The sequence below is a fragment of the Mesoplodon mirus genome, assembly GCF_964341445.2.
Source record: "Mesoplodon mirus genome assembly, chromosome: 2".
Lineage (NCBI taxonomy): Eukaryota > Metazoa > Chordata > Mammalia > Artiodactyla > Ziphiidae > Mesoplodon > Mesoplodon mirus.
The window spans coordinates 153,874,623-153,895,624 of record NC_138977.1 but is presented as its reverse complement, the minus strand read 5'-3'; the positions used below and the strand labels follow the sequence as shown (position 1 = coordinate 153,895,624).

The 21,002-nt window shown below is 37.8% G+C and overlaps 1 protein-coding gene and 1 pseudogene across 5 annotated transcripts in view; both read left to right on the top strand.

Moving 5' to 3' along the window:
* SEC24B (SEC24 homolog B, COPII coat complex component) overlaps positions 1–17,755 on the top strand; it is a 91,950-nt gene extending 74,195 nt beyond the window's left edge. For all 4 annotated transcript variants that reach the window (XM_082600505.1, XM_082600504.1, XM_082600503.1 and 1 more), the window contains 10 exons: positions 1,119–1,242; positions 1,652–1,810; positions 2,590–2,763; positions 3,648–3,758; positions 5,321–5,496; positions 6,084–6,221; positions 7,464–7,568; positions 8,358–8,450; positions 17,143–17,246; positions 17,491–17,755. In XM_082600505.1, coding sequence (XP_082456631.1) covers positions 1,119–1,242; positions 1,652–1,810; positions 2,590–2,763; positions 3,648–3,758; positions 5,321–5,496; positions 6,084–6,221; positions 7,464–7,568; positions 8,358–8,450; positions 17,143–17,246; positions 17,491–17,605 — 1,299 coding nt within the window. In that variant the 3' untranslated portion in view covers positions 17,606–17,755. The remainder of the gene's footprint in view (positions 1–1,118; positions 1,243–1,651; positions 1,811–2,589; positions 2,764–3,647; positions 3,759–5,320; positions 5,497–6,083; positions 6,222–7,463; positions 7,569–8,357; positions 8,451–17,142; positions 17,247–17,490) is intronic.
* Positions 17,756–19,016: 1,261 nt separating this feature from the next.
* LOC309816132 lies at positions 19,017–20,359 on the top strand (annotated as a pseudogene). The gene is made up of 2 exons: positions 19,017–19,168; positions 19,668–20,359. The product of its transcript is annotated as an uncharacterized misc_RNA (transcript).
* Positions 20,360–21,002: the final 643 nt, after the last annotated feature.

The window sequence follows — 21,002 nt, the reverse complement described above, 5'->3', positions numbered from 1 at the left end:
GGTATTTTAATCCCTATGTCAAATAATAAATGAACTGGGACAATCATTTTTGTTCTGTACATAAGTTTTGTCTGACCTCAACTTACATATGTATGAAAATGCCATTACAACTAGTTATGAGTATGAATTAAACATGTTTAATAGTGTTATAAATCTTTAGCCACGTATTCATTTTTTCCATAAGATAAATTCCTAAAAGTGAAATTATTGGATCAATGAGTATAAACTGTATTTAAATTATTATTGGATTCTACTTACTGGGGGTTTTATCAACCTGTACTCTTAAGGACTCATCTTCTAGCCACCATTAAGTATTGTTGCTTTTTTATTCTTTACCAATTTGCTAAAGAAGAATAGCACTATATTGTAATCCATTACAAAATACTGAGGTGTTTTGAACAGAGCAAAGTGTTTACTGATTCTTTGATACAGTTTGAGGGGTTTTTTCTCATTTAACTTCCAGAAATGTTCTTTATCTGCCTGGGACTCAAAAGCTTAAGTATCTCTTCCATTTTAAACTCTGATATAATAGTCATACACTATAGTTAAGAAGATTGAAACATTTTGTTGTGCAATGTAGCATAGTAATTAAGAACTTGGAGCCCAGCTCTTGCATTCTTAACTGTTCTCCAGTGCCACATCCTCACCTCAAGTGTCTTCATATCAACAGGAAAAACTTTCCTTAATCTGTTATTCTCTCATGTTGTTATGTAACAGTATACGTACAGTAATGGGTAACAGCACTCACTCTGGAGCCAGACTTCTTGGGTTTATTATATTCCAGCATCTACCACTGAATGACAATGTAATTGGTCAAGTTACATAATCATTTTTTTGGCCTCAGTTCTCTCCTCTGTAAAATGTTGGTAACTCTATGAGATATATGTTATTATGAGGGTTAAATAATTTATATAAAACATCTGTGCTGGCACATAAGTGCTTTATAAATGTTAGTGATTGTTATTATCCTCATAGGAAATTTGTGCCAACTACCTAGACATTTAAGAACTCCTTAGTTTGATAGGGGGACAGAAGATATCCTCTTCCTTATTTTAACAGACAGAAATATATGCATAATTCAAGGTTTCTAGCTCTTACTTTATGACCTGTTGACTTAGGTTGTACAGCATCTTGGCCCTGCAACTGATTTTTATAAGAAACTTGCTTTAGATTGCTCAGGGCAGCAGACTGCAGTGGATCTGTTCCTTTTAAGTTCACAGTACTCTGATCTCGCTTCTCTAGGTAAGGAGATATCATTGTGTTTATCTGTTTACATAAACATTTTTAGCATATAATTAAATCTAAACTCTTTACTAAGAGTTCTCAATAGTTTGGGGAGAAAGATGCGAATTAGATAATGTGTATGAAAATTAACCGTAAACTTTAAAGCACTAAACACATATAAAATGCTATTACGGGTTGTTGTTTTTTTCAAATACAATTCCTTTACCATTCTGCTCAACAGTAAATTTATTATATATTTTACAAATGTTTATGTTTCTCAGATATATATATATTATCCCCATTTTGACCACTTTAGTTTTTTTTCACTACGAGTTAGATTTTTTCATAATACAGAATGTGCACTGCTATTGGACAAGTAGAATATTATTGTTTCTGTAGCTAATACTACTTATATTTCTCTCTAAAGCTTGCATGTCCAAGTATTCTGCAGGGTGCATCTATTATTACCCATCTTTCCACTATACTCACAATCCTTCACAAGCAGAAAAGTTACAAAAAGATCTAAAACGATATCTCACAAGAAAAATTGGATTTGAAGCTGTTATGAGAATAAGGTGTACTAAAGGTATGAAATTATGTAACTTATACTTTATATTATATACTTTTGTCAAAATTAATAAGCATTCATATACTGATGACCTTTGACTACCTATAATAATCATAAAGGATTTTCTGCTTGATCCAGTTAGCTGTACCCTGTTTTAAATATAGTTATTAAATAATTGCCCAATTTTTTAAGCAATTTGAATAAGTGGGCAAAGGTAATGTTTTGCTTTATTAGAAAGAACCCAAGAGAAAGTCCACATTAGAGGTGATTTCAGAAGAACTTGAGGAATAGGGAAGATCTTCAGTGAAAATCGTCAGATTAATAGTCTTTGCCTTGCTAATCATTCAAATGGTCTTCAATTTACATTATCTCTTTTGTGTGAATGTTTGCTGGAGGGATTCTCATCCCTTATTTTAATTCTTAAGTAAGTTGTATAGTAACCTTAATTTGTTTAATTTTGTACGTTAGGTCTTTTTTGTCTGACTTCAAATTACCTATAGGAAATTTTGTCTGACTTCAAATTTTGTCTGACTTTAAATTTTGTCTGACTTCAAATTACCTATAGGAAAATATTATAAGATCATCAATACAAGTTAAATGTGTAGCCTCCTTTTATATAACCTGCATTGGTGTTTTTGAATTGATATTTTAGAACCTCCACCAACAATCCAGTACTACTCCCCAGTTATCCTTTTAATTCAAAATCAGAGATATTTTTTATTTTAAAAAGTAGCTTTAGCCTGAGGTAAAGATACTAGTATTACGTCATCTTTTATAACAAGTTTTCTCTTCTGTAGGTCTTTCGATGCACACTTTTCATGGAAACTTCTTTGTCCGTTCCACTGATTTGTTATCCCTCGCCAACATCAATCCTGATGCTGGATTTGCAGTACAGCTGTCAATTGAAGAAAGTTTGACGGATACTTCCTTAGTGTGCTTTCAGACAGCCCTGTTATATACATCAAGCAAGGGTAATGTTAACAGAAATGAAATGTAACCTGCAACAGTAATTCTCCCCTCCTTTCACGTGCTGGGAGAATAGGGAGAAAGAATGAACACCAGTGGGAGGGGATATGGAAACATATGTATATGTATAACTGATTCATTTTGTTATAAAGCAGAAACTAACACACCGTTGTTAAGCAATTATACTCCAATAAAGATGTAAAAAAAAAAAGAATTTGTGAACTAAGTTGGACTAAACTTTGTAACTTTGAGACTTTAAGTGAACATGTCAGTGAAGCAGTTGGTATCAGATTTGGAATTTAGGGTAAGGGACTGGGACACTAGAGACACACACACACAAAAAGAATGAACACCAGTGGGAAGTAATGGAATTTGTATTAGTTAATCAAATATATGTTCCATTCTTTTTTTTATATTCATTTTTGAATCTTTAAAGAATATCTTTTTGACTTGTGGAAGATTTGTATTCCCAGGATCATACTACTATAATAACTCATACTAAATCTATCTGTGTCATCCTGAGTATTATTTCTATCCTCATAACATAAGAAATTCTGCATGGCACTTCAGGCCTACATTTGTTATTTCATAGTCTAAGTTTTCTGATATTTTATTATGTAGTGTATAATTTAGAATGAGTGATATTAAGATAAAACCAGAACCCAATGTTCGACTGTATACAAAATATATGTTCATAGTCTGTGTTCAGATTTGGAGAATGTTTAATTTTCTTTAAAACATGTTTATTGTAAAACTTTGTTTTTGTGTTTCAAAATCCTGTTGGTGATTTAATACAATCAAAACAGTAGCTTGAATAATATTTTGACCTGTCTGCTTTCTTTCTTGGTCTAATGTATTTTGCAATGACATGGATCCATCCTTTCATTAGGTGAGCGGAGAATTAGAGTGCACACACTTTGCTTGCCAGTGGTCAGTTCGCTAGCAGATGTATATGCAGGAGCTGATGTACAAGCTTCCATCTGCCTCCTGGCAAACATGGGTGAGTAAAAAAGTGAAGCAACAGGTGAAATATATTTTCCTGTCCTAAAAACTGAAGCCTGGGCATTTTTTTACCCTAGAAATCCCTTATTTAAAAAGTATATGTTGTACATTTTCATTTGCAACGGTGTGAATTGGACTGTTCTTATATTTCTTATTACTTCTTTAGTTTAAAAATTATGTGTGGGATTCATAATCACTAATAACTGGTAACAACTCAAATGTTTTTCAAATCGTGAATGCGTGAACAAATTATGGTACATCCGTATAATGGAATACAACTCGGCAATAAAAAGGAATGAACTGTTGATATGTGAATGGGCGTGACTCTCAAAGGCATTATGCTAAGTGAAAGAAGCTAGACTCAAAAGACAACATGCATATGATTCCATTTATATGACATTCTGGAAAAGTGAGAATTATAGGAATGAAGAATAGATAGTGATTATCAGGGTTGGTGGCAGGGGGAGGATTTCACTACGAAGGGGCAGCCACAGGGGATACTTTTAGAATGATGGATCTTGATTGTGGCAGTGATTACATGGCTATGCGTTTGACATACGTATATGACACTCTGAAAGTAAATTTTACTATATGTAAGTTTAGAAAACTCCTTTGGAGAATTAGTATAACACAGTGTTTTGTTTTTAATGAATTTACCTTTTAGATGAATGTAGATGTAAAATGAACCTTGTTATTTTCCATGAAGTCCTGGAGAAAGATAACCATTATTACTCATTTTGGGAAAAAGTTTAATAACATTTACTAAGGATCCCAATATTTTAATTGTCATTTTTTATCTTATATTTCAAATTAATTATACTATAACTATTTTTCAATAATTGTTTTATTTTTAATATTTGGGCATTTGTATCTCTGTTTTACTAAAATATGTACCTAGAGGAAAATAAGTTCCACACTGATATCTGGCTCTTCATTGTCTATATTTAGGGAACCTGTGTTTAGTTTGACCTCTTTTTTTGTTGACCAAAGAATGCTTTGACAGAGAAGATTTTAGAGGATCATAAGGGATAATTCAGATTGCAGAACTTGCATTGTTTATGCAGAAAAGAATGATGCTTTATACACGTGACTTCTGTTTGAGTAATGAAAAGATATCCAGAGCTTTCTCAGAAGTAGATGGGTAGTACATCTTCTCTAATATATCAATAGCAATTAAGTGTTTTTAGGCTTAAAAAGATTAAAAGATAAAGGTCCAAAACAATCTAGATTTGTTCTGATTGTCAGATTTATTCAGATTTAGTTCCAAAATTGTCTAATGAGCAGATTTTTTTTTTTTTAATGGCTGCACTGCACGGCATACATGATCTTAGCTGCCCAGCCAGAGGTTGAACCCACACCCCCCGCAGTGGAAGTCTTAACCACTGGACTGCTAGGGAAGTGCCCAGATGCTTTTAAATTGAGGGAGCAAGTGAAATGTATTTTTCTAACCTAAAAATGGAATTTTTGTTGGTTTCTTAAAAATTGCATGTAAATCTTATCTCTTATAGTATTCATTGGCATCTAATGATTAAATTCTTTTTCATTTTGGTTGCTTTATAGCTGTGGATCGATCAATTTCATCAAGTCTATCAGATGCAAGAGATGCCTTAGTGAACGCTGTGGTGGATTCATTATCTGCATATGGCTCAACTGTCTCAAATTTACAGCACTCTGGGTTGATAGCACCCAGCTCCCTCAAGTTGTTCCCTCTCTATGTTTTGGCCCTTCTCAAACAGGTAGTTCTCTATATACTGTTAGATTTAATAAAGTCTTGAAATTCTTGATACATAGGTGAAAAATGAAACCTAGGTTTTCTGAGGGGTTTTAAACGTTTGATTAGACAGTTATGCAGCTTAGCATTGGAAGAGTTTTGAACAGGAAAAGGTGAGTGGAAAATGACGGTATACAAATACATGATGGGTATAAATACATACTGATGAGTCTCGTACAACCATATGCTCTCAGTCTAACATGTGGGAGCAGCTTGAATAATGGTGTGCGTATAGCACACTCATATTGCGTGCTCCTGGAAAGACACTTGAAGGAAAGGATCTACTGTTCATTGAACATCTTCCCAAGTCTCAGGCACCACAATAGGTGTTATATATATGTTCCCTGTTTTTCTTATGATGACAGTATAGCTTTGAGAAACTGAGTTACTTGCTCACATATCTATCTATTGAATGTCAGAGCTGAAAATTGAATCCAGGCCTGTCTGATTTGAAGGCTGTGCTTTTTCCATGACTGATGGTATATATTTGTTTTAATATTTGTCCACTATATTTATGTTTTACTGAAAAATGTGTATCGTTTTTCCATGTAGAAAGCATTTAGAACTGGTACAAGCACACGCCTGGATGATCGTGTATATGCCATGTGTCAGATAAAGTGTCAGCCACTTGTTCATCTAATGAAAATGATTCATCCCAACCTATACAGGATAGACAGACTGACAGATGAGGTATGATTTTTTTTCAATGTGTTTGAAATTTTTTAATTTAAATTTATTTGGGTGTCTTGATTCTACAGCTAAGGTAGTAATGTATTATTAGCAATTTCTTCCATCTGTTTTTCCCCTGTGGTGATAATACATTAAATAAGGACACTAACTATGGATTTGATTGGACAACAGGACTATTAGATACTGTCATAGTTACAGACTTTTCAAAAATAATTTCATATGGGAAGTAATTCACCTTGTGGGTTCGCTTACATTTACTGCAAAGGTATGCTATAGAGTGGGCAGTTCCATCTATATTTTGAAGATATTGACTGTTTCTGATGTGAACAGAGTGAAACTTTGATTATATTATTGTAAACCAAATCTGGTATCCAACAGTATTTTTTTTTTTTTTTTTTTTTTTTTTTTTTTTGTGGTATGCGGGCCTCTCACTGTTGTGGCCTCTCCTGCTGCGGAGTACAGGCTCCTGATGCGCAGGCCCAGCAGCCATGGCTCATGGGCCCAGCTGCTCCGCGGCATGTGGGATCCTCCCGGACCGGGGCACGAACCCGTGTCCCCTGCCTCGGCAGGCAGACTCTCAACCACTGCGCCACCAGGGAAGCCCCAACAGTATTTTTAATATGCAAATATGTAATGTCTTTTTTCTTCCTTGTGTTAAAACTCTGCTAGTTGGAATCGTCTCTGTATTTTGTTACTAGAGGAATGTAAAAAAGTCCTTTGCAGCAGATTTAGTAGTCATACTTTTAACATATCCTGATCCCAGAAGGGAAGGAAATGGACAGGTCATTTTACATATTCATGTTTTTATCTTTTAAATTTGAATACATTCAAGGATCTTTTAATTTAAATACATCTGAGCATCTTGATTCTACAGCCAAGGTGGTAATGTATTATCAGTATAGTTGACCCTTGAACAATGAGGGGGTTAGGGGCACCAACCCCTGTGCAATTGAAAATCCGTGTGTAACTTTATAGTCAGACCTCTGTGTCCTCTGTTCCATATTCAACCAACTGCAGATCATGTAGTACTGTAGTATTTATTTATTTATTGAAAAGAACTGCATATAGGTGGACCCATGTAGTTCAAACCCATGTTGTTCAAAGGTCAACTGTATTTTTTTGCATCCTACAAAATTCTCAAGTATCATTTTTCAGTATTTCATAAAGAACTAGGGGCCATTAGCTTCCAGCCTGTAATAATAGTAATGTAAGTACATTCACATTCCATCTTTTTCTTTTCAGGGTGCAATACACGTTAATGACAGGGTGGTACCTCAGCCACCTCTTCAAAAATTGTCTGCAGAGAAACTGACACGAGACGGTGCTTTCCTTATGGACTGTGGCTCTGTAAGCACCCACTACTGACAAAAGCTTAACACTTCCACCTGGCAAAAGGAGAAACACTTACAGGGTCCAGCTCTGTTATCACAGATCAGGCAATGAAAGGTGGATTAGGAACTCAAAGGCAGTAAATTGGTAACTGGCACAGGTGGTCAATTTATTTAAGAGAAGTAAAGAGATAAATTCCTGTCTTCAACGATTTTACCATCAAGAATCATAAAATTCAAAGGGACCTCAAGAATTTATCTAGTTCAGCTTCATCCATTGTCTGAAATGCCATTAATAATTAGGAGTTCAGGAGAGGTCATTGGACAGGGTGGTGGTGAAGGGTGTCAGAATGGGCAGGATGGCTTCATAAATGATGCCTTGTGATCCCAGGAAAGGGATTCTGATAGCCACAGTATGGGGTGGGGCAGGAATAGGGTAGGGGTGGGAGGCATTAGTTAAAGTACAGAGGCAGTAATTGAAATGATGGAACTAGTGGGTAGGAAATAGAGAAAGTCCGTTATCCTGGTTGAAGCATTACATTCCTGTTGGGAAAAAGGTAAGGAAAGCAGTAAAATATATTTTATGAGAAGCCTTGACATTTAAGCAGAGAAGATATGAACCACTCTAGATTCCTGAATGTAGATTCCAAATGTGCCAGTTATAGGTTTCCTTTTTTACTTTCATGTTTGTTCCTACTTGATTTGAGTTAGTATACTTTGCCTCTTTTATGCTTGATAATTTTGAGAAAAGTAGCTATACTGGGTTTCTGATTAGGGAGTTTTAATATTTTGTTATTGTTATTTTTAGGTTTTTTACGTTTGGATTGGAAAAAGCTGTGACAGTAACTTTATAGAGGATGTGCTCGGGTATCCGAATTTTGCATCAATACCACAGAAAATGGTCAGTGGATTTTGTGTATTTGTTTAAAATTTTTTGTGTGAGATAAAATTCCCTTGAGTCACATTTTAACCATTTTAAAGTGTACAGTGCATTCGTTCTTAGTATATTCACAATTTTTACAACCATTTCCAGTATCTAATTTCAGAGCATTCACCTCAAAAAGAAACCTATATCCCCCAGTTATTCCTTTCTTTTTTTTTTAATTTTTGAATTTTATTTTATTTATTTTTTTATACAGCAGGTTCTTATTAGTCATCAATTTTATACACATCAGTGTATGCATGTCAATCCCAATCGCCCAATTCATCCCACCACCACCACCACCACCCCCGCCGCTTCCCCACTTGGTGTCCATACGATTGTTCTCTACATCTGTGTCTCAACTTCTGCCCTGCAAACTGGTTCATCTGTACCATTTTTCTAGATTCCACATACATGCATTAATATACAATATTTGTTTTTCTCTTTCTGACTTACTTCACTCTGTATGACAGTCTCTAGATCCATCCACGTCTCCTCAAATGAACACAATTTCGTTCCTTCTTATGGCTGAGTAGTATTCCATGGTATATATGTACCACATCTTCTTTATCCATTCATCTGTCGATGGGCATTTAGGTTGCTTCCATTACCTGGCTATTGTAAATAGTGCTGCAGTGAACATTGGGGTGCATGTGTCTTTTTGAATTACGGTTTTCTCTGGGTATATGCCCAGTAGTGGGATTGCTAGATCATATGGTAATTCTCTTTTTAGTTTTTTAAGGAATCTCCATACTGTTCTCCATACTGTCTGTATCAATTTACATTCCCACCAACAGTGCAAGAGGGTTCCCTTTTCTCCACACCCTCTCCAGCATTTGTTGTTTGTAGATTTTCTGAAGATACCCATTCTAACTGGTGTAAGGTGATACCTCATTGTAGTTTTGATTTGCATTTCTCTAATAATTAGTGATGTTGAGCAGCTTTTCATGTACTTCTTGGCCGTCTGTATGTCTTCTTTGGAGAAATGTCTATTTAGGTCTTCTGCCCATTTTTGTATTAGGTTGTTTGCTTTTTAATATTGAGCTACATGAGCTGTTTATATATTTTGGAGATTAATCCTTTGTCTCTTGATTCATTTGCAAATATTTCCTCCCATTCTGAGGGTTGTCTTTTCATCTTCTTTATGGTTTCCTTTGCTGTGCAAAAGCTTTTAAGCTTCATTAGGTGCCATTTGTTTCTTTTTGTTTTTATTTCCATTTCTCTAGGAGGTGGATCAAAAAAGATCTTGCTGTGATTTATGTCATAGAGTGTTCTTCCTATGTTTTCCTCTAGGAGTTTTATAGTGTCCGGTCTTAATGTTGGTCTCTAATCCATTTTGAGTTTATTTTTGTGTATGGTGTTAGGGAGTGTTCTAATTTCATTCTTTTACATGTAGCTGTTCAGTTTTCCCAGCACCACTAATTGAAGAGACTGTCTTTTCTCCATTGTATATCCTTGCCTCCTTTGTCATAGATTAGTTGTCCATAGGTGTGTGGGTTTCTCTCTGGGCTTTCTATCTTGTTCCATTGATCTATGTTTCTGTTTTTGTGCCAGTACCATATTGTCGTGATTACTGTAGCTTTGTAGTATAGTCTGAAGTCAGGGAGCCTGATTCCTCCAGCACCATTTTTTTCCCTCAAGACTACTTTGGCTCTTCGCGGTCTTTTGTGTCTCCATACAAATTTTAAGATTTTTTGTTCAAGTCCCATATAAAATACCACTGGTACTTTGATAGGGATTGCATAGATTCTGTAGATTACTTTGGGTAGTATAGTCATTTTCACCATATTGATTCTTCCAATCCAAGAACATGGTATATCTCTCCATCTGTTGGTATCATCTTTAATTTTTTTCATCAGTGTCTTATAGTTTTCTGCGTACAAGTCTTTTGTCTCCCTAGGTAGTTTTATTCCTAGGTATTTTATTCTTTTTGTTGCAGTGGTAAATGGGAGTGTTTCCTTAATTTCTCTTTCAGATTTTTCATCATTAGTGTATAGGAATGCAAGAGATTTCTGTGCATTAATCTTGTATCCTGCAACTTTACCAAATTCATTGATTTAGCTGTAGTAGTTTTCTGGTGGCATCTTTAGGATTTTCCGTGTATAGTATCATGTCATCTGCAAACAGTGACAGTTTTACTTCTTCTTTTCCAATTTTTATTCTTTTTATTTCTTTTTCTTCTCTGATCACCGTGGCTAGGACTTCCAAAACTATGTTGAATACTAGTGGTGAGAGTGGACAGCCTTGTCTTGTTCCTGATCTTAGAGGAAATGCTTTCAGTTTTTCACCATTGAGAATGATGTTTGCTGTGGGTTTGTCGTATATGGCCTTTATTATGTTGAGGTAGGTTCCCTCTCTGCCCAGTTTCTGAAGAGTTTTTATCATAAATCGGTGTTGAATTGTGTCGAAAGCTTTTTCTGCATCTGTTGAGATGATCATATGGTTTTTATTCTTCAATTTGTTAATATGGAGTATCACATTGATTGATTTATGTATATAGAAGAATCCTTGCATCCCTGGAATAAATCCCACTTGATCATGGTGTATGGTCCTTTTAATGTGTTGTTGGATTCTGTTTGCTACTATTTTGTTGAGGATTTTTGCATCTATAATCATCAGCAATATTGGTCTATAATTTTTGTAGTATCTTTGTCTGGTTTTGGTATCAGGGTGATGGTGGCCTCATAGAATGAGTTTGGGAGTGTTCCTTCCTCTGGAATTTTTTGGAAGAGTTTGAGAAGGATAGGTGTTAGCTCTTCTCTAAATGTTTGATAGAATTCACCTGTGAAGCCATCTGGTCCTGGACTTCTGTTTGTTGGAAGATTCTTAATCACAGTTTCAATTTCATTACTTGTGATTGGTCTGTTCATATTTTCTATTTCTTCCTGGTTCATTCTTGGAAGGTTATACCTTTCTAAGAACTTGTCCATTTCTTCCAGTTTGTCCATTTTATTGGCATAGAATTGCTTGTCGTAGTCTCTTAGGATGCTTTGTATTTCTGCGGTGTCTGTTGTAACTTCTTTTTCATTTCTAATTTTATTGATTTGAGTCCTCTCCCTCTTGATGAATCCGGCTAATGGTTTATCAATTTTGTTTATCTTCTCAAAGAACCAGATTTTAGTTTTATTGATCTTTGCTATTGTTTTCTTTGTTTCTATTTCATTTATTTCTGCTCTGCTATTTATGATTTCTTTCCTTCTGCTAACTTTGGGTTTTGTTTGTTCTTCTTTCTCTAATTCCTTTAGGTGTAAGTTTAGATTGTTTATTTGAGATTTTTCTTGTTTCTTGAGGTAGGCTTGTATAGCTATAAACTTCCCTCTTAGAACTACTTTTGCTGCATCCCATAGGTTTTGGATCATTGTGTTTTCATTGTCATTTGTCTCTAGGTATTTTTTGATTTCCTCTTTAATTTCTTCAGTGATCTCCTGGTTATTTAGTAACGTATTGTTTAGCCTCCATGTGTTTGTCTTTTTACATTTTTTTCCCTGTAATTCATTTCTAATCTCATAGCGTTGTGGTCAGAAAAGATGCTTGATATGATTTCAATTTTCTTAAATTTACTGTGGCTTGATTTGTAACCCAAGATGTGATCTCTCCCGGAGAATGTTCCATGCACACTTGAGAAGAAAGTGTAATCTGCTGCTTTTGGATGGAATGTCCTATAAATATCAATTAAATCTATCTGGTCTACGGTGTCATTTAAAGCTTCTGTTTCCTTATTTATTTTCATTTTGGATGATCTGTCCATTGGTGTAAGTGAGGTGTTAAAGTCCCCCCTATTATTGTGTTACTGTCAATTTCCTCTTTTATAGTTGTTAGCAGTTGCCTTATGTATTGAGGTGCTCCTATGTTGGGTGCATATATATTTATAATTGTTATATCTTCTTCTTGGATTGATGCCTTGATCATTATGTAGTGTCCTTCCTTGTCTCTTATAACATTCTTTATTTTAAAGTCTATTTTATCTGATATGAGTATTGCTACTCCAGCTTTCTTTTGATTTCCATTTGCATGGAATATCTTTTTCCATCCCCTCACTTTCAGTCTGTATGTGTCCCTAGATCTGAAGTGGGTCTCTTATAGACAGCATATAGATGGGTCTTGTTCTTGTATCCATTCAGCAAGCCTGTGTATTTTGGCTGGAGCATTTAATCCATTCATATTTAAGGTAATGACCATTTTCTTAATTGTTTTGGGTTTGTTTTTGTAGGTCCTTTTTTCTCTGTGTCTTCCACTTAAAGAAGTTCCTTTAGCATTTGTTGTAGAGCTGGTTTGGTGGTGCTGAATTCTCTTAGCTTTTGCTTGTCTGTAAATCTTTTGATTTCTCCATCGAATCTGAATGAGATCCTTGCCAGGTAGAGTAATCTTGGTTGTAGGTTCTTCCCTTGCATCACTTTAAGTATATCATGCCACTCCCTTCTGGCTTGTAGAGTTTGTGCTGAGAAATCAGCTGTTAACCTTATGGGATTTCCCTTGTATGTTATTTGTCGTTTCTCCCTTGCTGCTTTCAATAATTATTCTGTGTCTTTAATTTTTGCCAAGTTGATTACTATGTGTCTCGGTGTGCTTCTCCTTGGGTTTATCCTGTATGGGACTCTCTGTGCTTCCTGGACTTGGGTGGCTGTTTCCTTTCCCATGTTAGGGAAGTTTTCGACTATAATCTCTTTCGAATACAATCAAATATTTTCTCTGGTCCTTTCTCTGTCTCTTCTCCTTCTGGGACCCCTATAATGCGAATGTTGTTGCGTTTAATTTTGTCCCAGAGGTCTCTTAGGCTGTTTTCATTTCTTTTCATTCATTTTTCTTTATTCTGTTCCGCAGCAGTGAATTCCACCATTCTGTCTTCCAGGTCACTTATCCATTCTGCCTCAGTTATTCTGCTATTGATTTCTTCTAGTGTAGTTTTCATTTCAGTTATTGTATTGTTCATCTCTGTTTGTTTTTTCTTTAATTCTTCTAGGTCTTCTAGATACAACATTTCTTGAATCTTCTCGATCTTTGCCTCAGTTCTTTTCCCGAGGGTCTGGATCATCTTCACTGTCATTATTCTGAATTCTTTTTCTGGAAGGTTGCCTATCTCCACTTCATTTAGTTGTTTTTCTGGGGTTTTATCTTGTTCCTTCATCTGGTACATAGCCCTCTGCCTTTTCATCTTGTCTATCTTTCTGTGAATGTGGTTTTTGTTCCACAGGCTGCAGAATTGTAGTTCTTCTTGCTTCTGCTCTTTGCCCTCTGGTGGATGAGGCTATCTAAGAGGCTTGTGCAAGTTTCCTGATGGGAGGGACTGGTGGTGGGTAGAGCTGACTGTTGTTCTGGTGGGCAGAGCTTAGTAAAACTTTAGTCCACTTGACTGCTGATGGGTGTGGCTGGGTTCCCTCCTTGTTGGTTGTTTGGCCTGGGGCGACCCAACACTGGAGCCTACCTGGGCTGTTTGGTGGGGCTAATGGCAGACTCTGGGAGGGCTCACGCCAAGGAGTACTTTCCAGAACTTCTGCTGCCAGTGTCCTTGTCCCCACGGTGAGCCACAGCCACACCCGCCTCTGCAGGAGACCAACACTAGCAGGTATGTCTGGTTCAGTCTCCCTTGGGGTCACTGCTCCTTCCCCTGGGTCCTGATGCACACAGTACTTTGTGTGTGCCCACCAAGAGTGGTGTCTGTTTCCCCCAGTCCTGTTGAAGTCCTGCAATCAAATTCTGGTAGCCTTCAAAGTCTGATTCTCTAGGAATTTCTCCTCCCGTTGCTGGACCCCCAGGTTGGGAAGCCTGATGTGGGGCTCAGAACCTTCACTCCAGTGGGTGGACTTCTGTGGTATGAGTGTTCTCCAGTCTGTGAGTCACCCGCCCAGCAGTTATGGGCTTTGATTTTATTGTGATTGCGCCCCTCCTACCGTCTCATTGTGGCTTCTCCTTTGTCTTTGGATGTGGGGTATCTTTTTTGGTGAGTTCCAGTGTCTTTCTGTCGATGATCGTGCAGCAGCTAGTTGTGATTCTGGTGTTCTCGCAAGGAGTGAGAGCACGTCCTTCTACTCCGCCATCTTGGTTCCTAATCCCAGTTCTTCCTTTCTATTTTCCCTTGGCAACCACTAGTTTACTTTCTATCTCTACGGATTTGCCTGTTCTGGAGAATTCATATACAGTATATGGAATCACACAATATGCAGCCTTTTGTGTTTGACTTCTTATACTTCTCACAGTGTTTAAAAGGTTCATCCATGTTGTAGTATGTATCAGTAGTTCATTCTTTTTTTTTTTTTTGCGGTACACGGGCCTCTCAGTGCTGCGGCCTCTCCCGCTGTGGAGCACAGGCTCCGGACGCGCAGGCTCAGCGGCCATGGCTCACGGCCCCAGCCGCTCTGCGGCATGTGGGATCCTCCCGGACCGGGGCACGAACCCGTGTCCCCTGCATCGGCAGGGGGACCCTCAACCACTGCGCCACCAGGGAAGCCCCATTCTTTTTTATGACTAAATAATAGTCCATTGTATGAATATACCACATTTTGTTTATCCAGTAATCTGTTCATGGGCATTTGGGTTTTATTTCTACTCTGGGGCTGTTGTGAATAGTGCTGCCATGAACAGTTCATGTAGAAGTGTTTGTGTGAACATCTGTTTTCAAGCTTTCTTGAGTATGTAACTAGGAGTGGAATTGCCGGGTCATATGGTAAACTCTAAGTTTAACTTTTTGAGCAACTGCCACACTGTTTTCCAACAGCTTTAACTTCTCTAATTGAAATTATTTTGCTGATAATAAACATAATCTTTTCAGTAGGCCTTTACTGTATGTGTGTTAATACCAAAGAAATATGATTCTGAAAGCAGTTCTCTATACTTAATGGAAAAGGCCTACCTTATTGTAAATATATCCTTTCTCCTAAATGAATATAAATTCAATGTGATTCTTACCACATTCGCTGTTTATTTTTTTAAATTTGACACATTAATCCCAGAGTTTATTTCTAAGACTCAACAAATGAGGATAATTAGGAAAAGTTTGAAAAGAGAGAATACTATCAGCAGCGGGGAAAGCACGTGAAAAACAGGTCCTGCTAAATAAAATAGTAAACTTTATTTTATAGCTGTATTTATGCACAGTGATACTGGCACAATAAACATATCAGTAGAACAGAACAGAATACAGAAATGAATCTAATTCATGAAAAATAGAATGCGGTAAAGATTGCATTTCAAATCACTGAAAAAATGGAATATTAGAAAAATAGTATTTATTATATTAAAATGGGTAAGGCCTTTGTAAGTCAGTGGTAGAAAAGTTTAAAGAATCTGAGAGCATAAAAATAAAACATTTCTATCTGGTAAAATAAATAAAGCCAAAAGACAACCAAATCAGAAGATTATCAGTAACTCATATGACTGGAAAGGGGCTTATTTCTCTAGGATAAGAAGTTCTTTTACAAATCTTTAAGAAAAGGACATCTTGGGGCTTCCCTGGTGGCGCAGTGGTTGAAAGTCCGCCTGCCGATGCAGGGGACACGGGTTCGTGCCCCGGTCTGGGAAGATCCCACATGCCGCGGAGCGGCTGGGCCCGTGAGCCATGGCCGCTGAGCCTGCGTGTCCGGAGCCTGTGCTCCGCAACGGGAGAGGCCACAACAGTGAGAGGCCCGCATACCGCAAAAAAAAAAAAAAAGAAAGAAAGAAAAGAAAAGGACATCTGCACTCCCTCAAATAAGAAAAGAAAAATGAGGAATAATTTGAACAGGCAATTCATGGGCAGAAAATATAGTAGTGGCCATATGAAACAGTGTTCAACTTCATTTGTAATTAAGAAAACAGAATAACAGCATAGCATTTCTTTCATTTATCAGATTTTTGCCAGCTGGTAAAATTTTTTTTAATTTGATAACAGGCAGTAATGCAGAGGGAATAGGTCAACGGGCCTGTCAAATACTATTGATTGGACTCTACATTTACACAGTCTTTTGGAGGGTCATTTAACAATATCTGTTCAAATTAAAATCACACAGTGTATGAAACAGTAAATTATTTACTCCTAAGAATATATCCTATAGGTATATTCATGGAAGTATTTATATGTACACATATACTTGTAGCATTAAATAAGTAATATCTGTGCATCTATTCAAAAGAATACAACCTGAAGAGAGAATTATGTGCAAAATATAAACTTTTTAGGTATCTAAAATAGTCTTGCATATAGTGTTTAAATATATTTACACATTCACACTATTCTTTAAAATTCCTTGCCCTTAAATTTTAAGGACTAAAGAAAACATACAATTCCCTAAGAATGCCTATTATTAGAATAGGGTATAGTGTATAGTTGTTTATAAGTGAAATTGGAGCTTAGTGATAGCCCCCTTCTCTTGAATACTTCCTTTAGAAGAAACATACAAAGTGTAACACAATATACATGAAATACTAATCATTGTGTATGTTTTATTGACTTGTCTGGAAAAAAGTATAGTATTCAGGTAAAATATCAGTCACATACTTATCATTAAGTATATCTTATGACTTAGAAAAATATAAATAGATTTATCAACAGTGTAAATTTCATATATTTGTTTGCTGCTGTTTGGGCTGGGAATCGAGTGCTGGCAGTTGGTTGGTGATAGTGGCAATCATGATTGAGTCCTAACACTACCTAAGTCTATGAGAAAGGAAATAATCTCCTAATTACATTTTTTACCAGACACATCTTCCAGAGCTAGACACCCTTTCATCAGAAAGAGCTAGATCCTTTATAACCTGGCTTAGAGACAACAGACCATTAAACCCAATTCTTCACGTGGTAAAGTAAGTACTTCTATAACTTAATTATGAAATTGTCTTATCCTGTCCAATCTATGTGAAATTGTTTGTCTTCAAAAGCAAATTTTAGATAATAATATCAAAATACATTCTAGTGGTAGAATGCTATTACTTGATTAACATCCCCTATTCATTTTCAAGTCCCTATGAATTAGTAATTTTTTTAATAAGTATAAGTATTCTTTTTAATAGTATGCATTATAGATAAAAACTCCTTTTTCTTCTTCAGAGATGAGAGTCCTGCCAAAACAGAATTTTTTCAACATTTGATTGAAGACCGGACAGAAGCCGCATTCTCTTACTATGAATTTTTGCTTCACGTTCAGCAGCAGATTTGTAAGTGAAGTGGAATAAAATTGAATAAGAAGAAAAACGTCTATAACCTAGGTAAAGCGTAATCTGTCAGAGAAGCACATAGGAAATTTGAAATGTAGGCATTTGTTGTTACAAGAGACAATGTGTAGCATAGCACCTGGTCTGAGGCTTTGGCAAAAGGTAAAGAGGAAGAAAGAACTTGACAGACTTTCTTCATCCTAAATTAATGGTAATGATGATGCTGTTTCGTGAAGTATATTTTGAATTGGTTTCCACACATTTCCAGTAGTGCAGCAGTACAGTGCTCTGTTCATTGCAAGCCGGCAAACTTATGTAGTTATGTGGGATGATATGTCATAATGTAATATTAGATAAATTCCCTTTTCTTATAATTAATATAACATTTCTGGACTTGAACTCTGACAAGAGATGCCAAAAGGCAGTGGTACCGTGTTATTTGTTTATATGAATTACTTTTTAACAAGGAATGATTCATATTCATTAAATGAATTCAATATTTTCCCTGTAAAAACAATAGAGTTTCAGTACATGAACTATAGAAAAAATATATATATAATGTACATAAATGTTACATTTGTAAAGAAAATGTAAAAATGTAACTACAGAATATGAATTGCTTAAACTGTGCTGCATTGGTGGATGACAACTCTTTTGGTGGCAGTTAGAGAATGAGGTTGACTAATGCATATTACGAACTGAGTCCACAAAAGAAACACAAAACTCTTTGTAATTCTGTTAAATCTTTTATGTGGATTTATTTATGATCAGCCTACTAATTAAAAATATTTTGCTTGACAATATGGCTTGGTGTTTGTGTGTTTGTGGTAGGGGAGAGTTGGTGGTATTTTTACATATAGGATGTATTGAATTTATTGCTTGGGGAAACGCAATGATACCACATTTCACTAGGTAATATATGTGAATATGTTTTCATTAATTTGTGGACATTATCAAATACTTTTTCTGTTTGTATTCTAAAAAAACACTACTTTCAAAACACATATGATTATTGACTAATCATAACCTTAATTTGTTTTTCTTGGTTAAATTAGGCATTTTTTCCTGCACATGCATAGCAAGAAAATTTTTATAACGTTGTGACTATCCTGTTGAATTGACTTTAAGATTACCATCTTGAACTTTGAGAGTGATTTTATTCTGATGGAAAAAAAAACACCTCATTTACTAACAGCTTATTTACTGTAAAAACTGTTCATGATCCATTAGCTTGTAAATAAAATTTTATTATAAACACTGTAAAAGTCCCATTGATGAACTTTGGAAGGAAAAAGGCTCTCGATGTGCGTGGTGAGTGATTTCTACCGGTTTGTGTTTGGTGGACCTCTTTTCTTTGGATAAAAATAAAAGTACTCTCTCGCATTCCCTGCTAGAAATGAGAGGTTAAATGACTCACCCCGGATGACGTTAGTAATTAGCGGCCGAGCCAATAGTAGACGTCAGATGCTCTGCACACCCACCACCTTCTCCCAGCCATCCCCGCACCGTGCTGCGTCCGGGAGGGGACTCTTGTGGGACGCAAGGAACGACTGCAGTACTCCAAGGGCAACCGAGTACTGTCATTTTATAATGCAAAGTATCGTGTTTCTGCTTTATCAAAGATGAAACGGGGCTTCCCTGGTGGCGCAGTGGTTGAGAGTCCGCCTGCCGATGCAGGGGACACGGGTTCGTGCCCCGGTCCGGGAAGATCCCACATGCCGCAGAGCGGCTGGGCCCGTGAGCCATGGCCGCTGAGCCTGCGCGTCCGGAGCCTGTGCTCCGCAACGGGGGAGGCCACAACTGTGAGAGGCCCGCGTACTGCAAAAAAAAAAAACAACGAAATGTTTTGTCTTTGGATAGTTTGTTCCTCAGTTAATAGGTATTTATAAGTACTAATACTTGCTAGATACTGTTCTAGGCCCAAAACACATAAAATCCCTGCTTTCACAGAGCTTACACTGCAGAGTGAGCTTGTGGAGGACTGGGGGAAAGACAGTACGTTTATATGTCAGGTGTGGTGAATGCAACGGAGAAAAATAAAGCCAGATAAGGAATCCAGAATGCTGGTTTTAGCACGGGCTCCAGCAGCGGCTGCAGCTCCTCTTCAGCATCGAGCCGCTCCGGAAGTTCCAGCAGCTCCCCTGGCTCTCCGAGCCCTTCTCGGCACAGGCATGACAGCAGGCGGCGTTCCCGCTCCAAATCCAAACCACCCAAAAGAGATGAAAAGGAAAGGAAACGGCGGAGCCCTTCCCCTAAACCCACCAAAGTGCACGTTGGAAGGCTCACCAGGAATGTGACCGAGGATCATATGGAGATATTCTCCACCTACAGGAAAATTAAAATGATTGACGTGCCTGTAGAAAGGATGCACCCCCATCTGTCTACAGGCTACGCATATGTGGAGTGAGAATCCAGATGAAGCCGAGAAGGCGCTGAAGCACCAGGATGGAGGACACATCGATGGCCAGCAGATCACTGCCACCGCTGTGCTGGCCCCCTGGCCTCGGCCACCCCCCAGGCGATTCAGCCCTCCCAGGAAGGAGAGTGACGCCACCGCCTCCCATGTGGCGTAGGTCCCCCCCACGGAGGAGGAGAAGGACGCGTCCCCCTCGGCGCAGGTCCACCGGCCGCCGCAGCCCCAGGAGCCGCTCCAGCTTCAACTCCTCCCGATGCGCAGGGCCACCGAAGCTCTGCCCTGTGACTTGTATCCCCTCCAACTCACTTTTGTCACTTTTCTAGCCGAAGGAGAATCGAAAGGAAAGAAATCCCTCACTCGGGCAGGCCTCGAAGGTGAAGGCAGTAATCGCCACGTTTCCCCTGGCGGCAGAGTTCCGGCTTCAGGAGCGTTGTTGGTTTGGGGTCGTGCTTATGAAGATGCCCTCCAGTCTTCTGGCTCGAAAGCGTCCGCATTTCTAGTTCCTGAGAGGCAGTTTAGTGGCAGAGCCCGCAGGGATGAGCAGGGGGCTCCAGGAGCAGGTACATCCCCAGCCTGGGAGCATGTTTTCCCGTTCCACAGATGACCTGGGGCCCATCTGGTGGCCTGCTCGTGCCCTAACCTGTTGGCCTGCAGGGTCCCACAGGAAAGGTGTGCTTTTACGCAACTGCCGTTCCTGTTAGCCTGGCCCTGCTCCCCTGCATGAGTCCTTTTCTGACCTCTAGGGCCAAATACCCAAAATGGTCCTTTTCACGTGTACTCATGTCGTGCACAGACACACACACACACGCACACACACACACACCCATGTCTCCCTTTCTTTCTGAAACTGGTAAGTTGAGAGCTCTGTCAGGTCATCACAGACCCCCCACCCCCACCCCGCCGCATTGTGTTGGTATTCATGGTGGTTGTGCAGGTTACCTTGGCAAACGTGTACATTGTTTTTTTGGCTTTTATTGTACAGTCAGTACTAT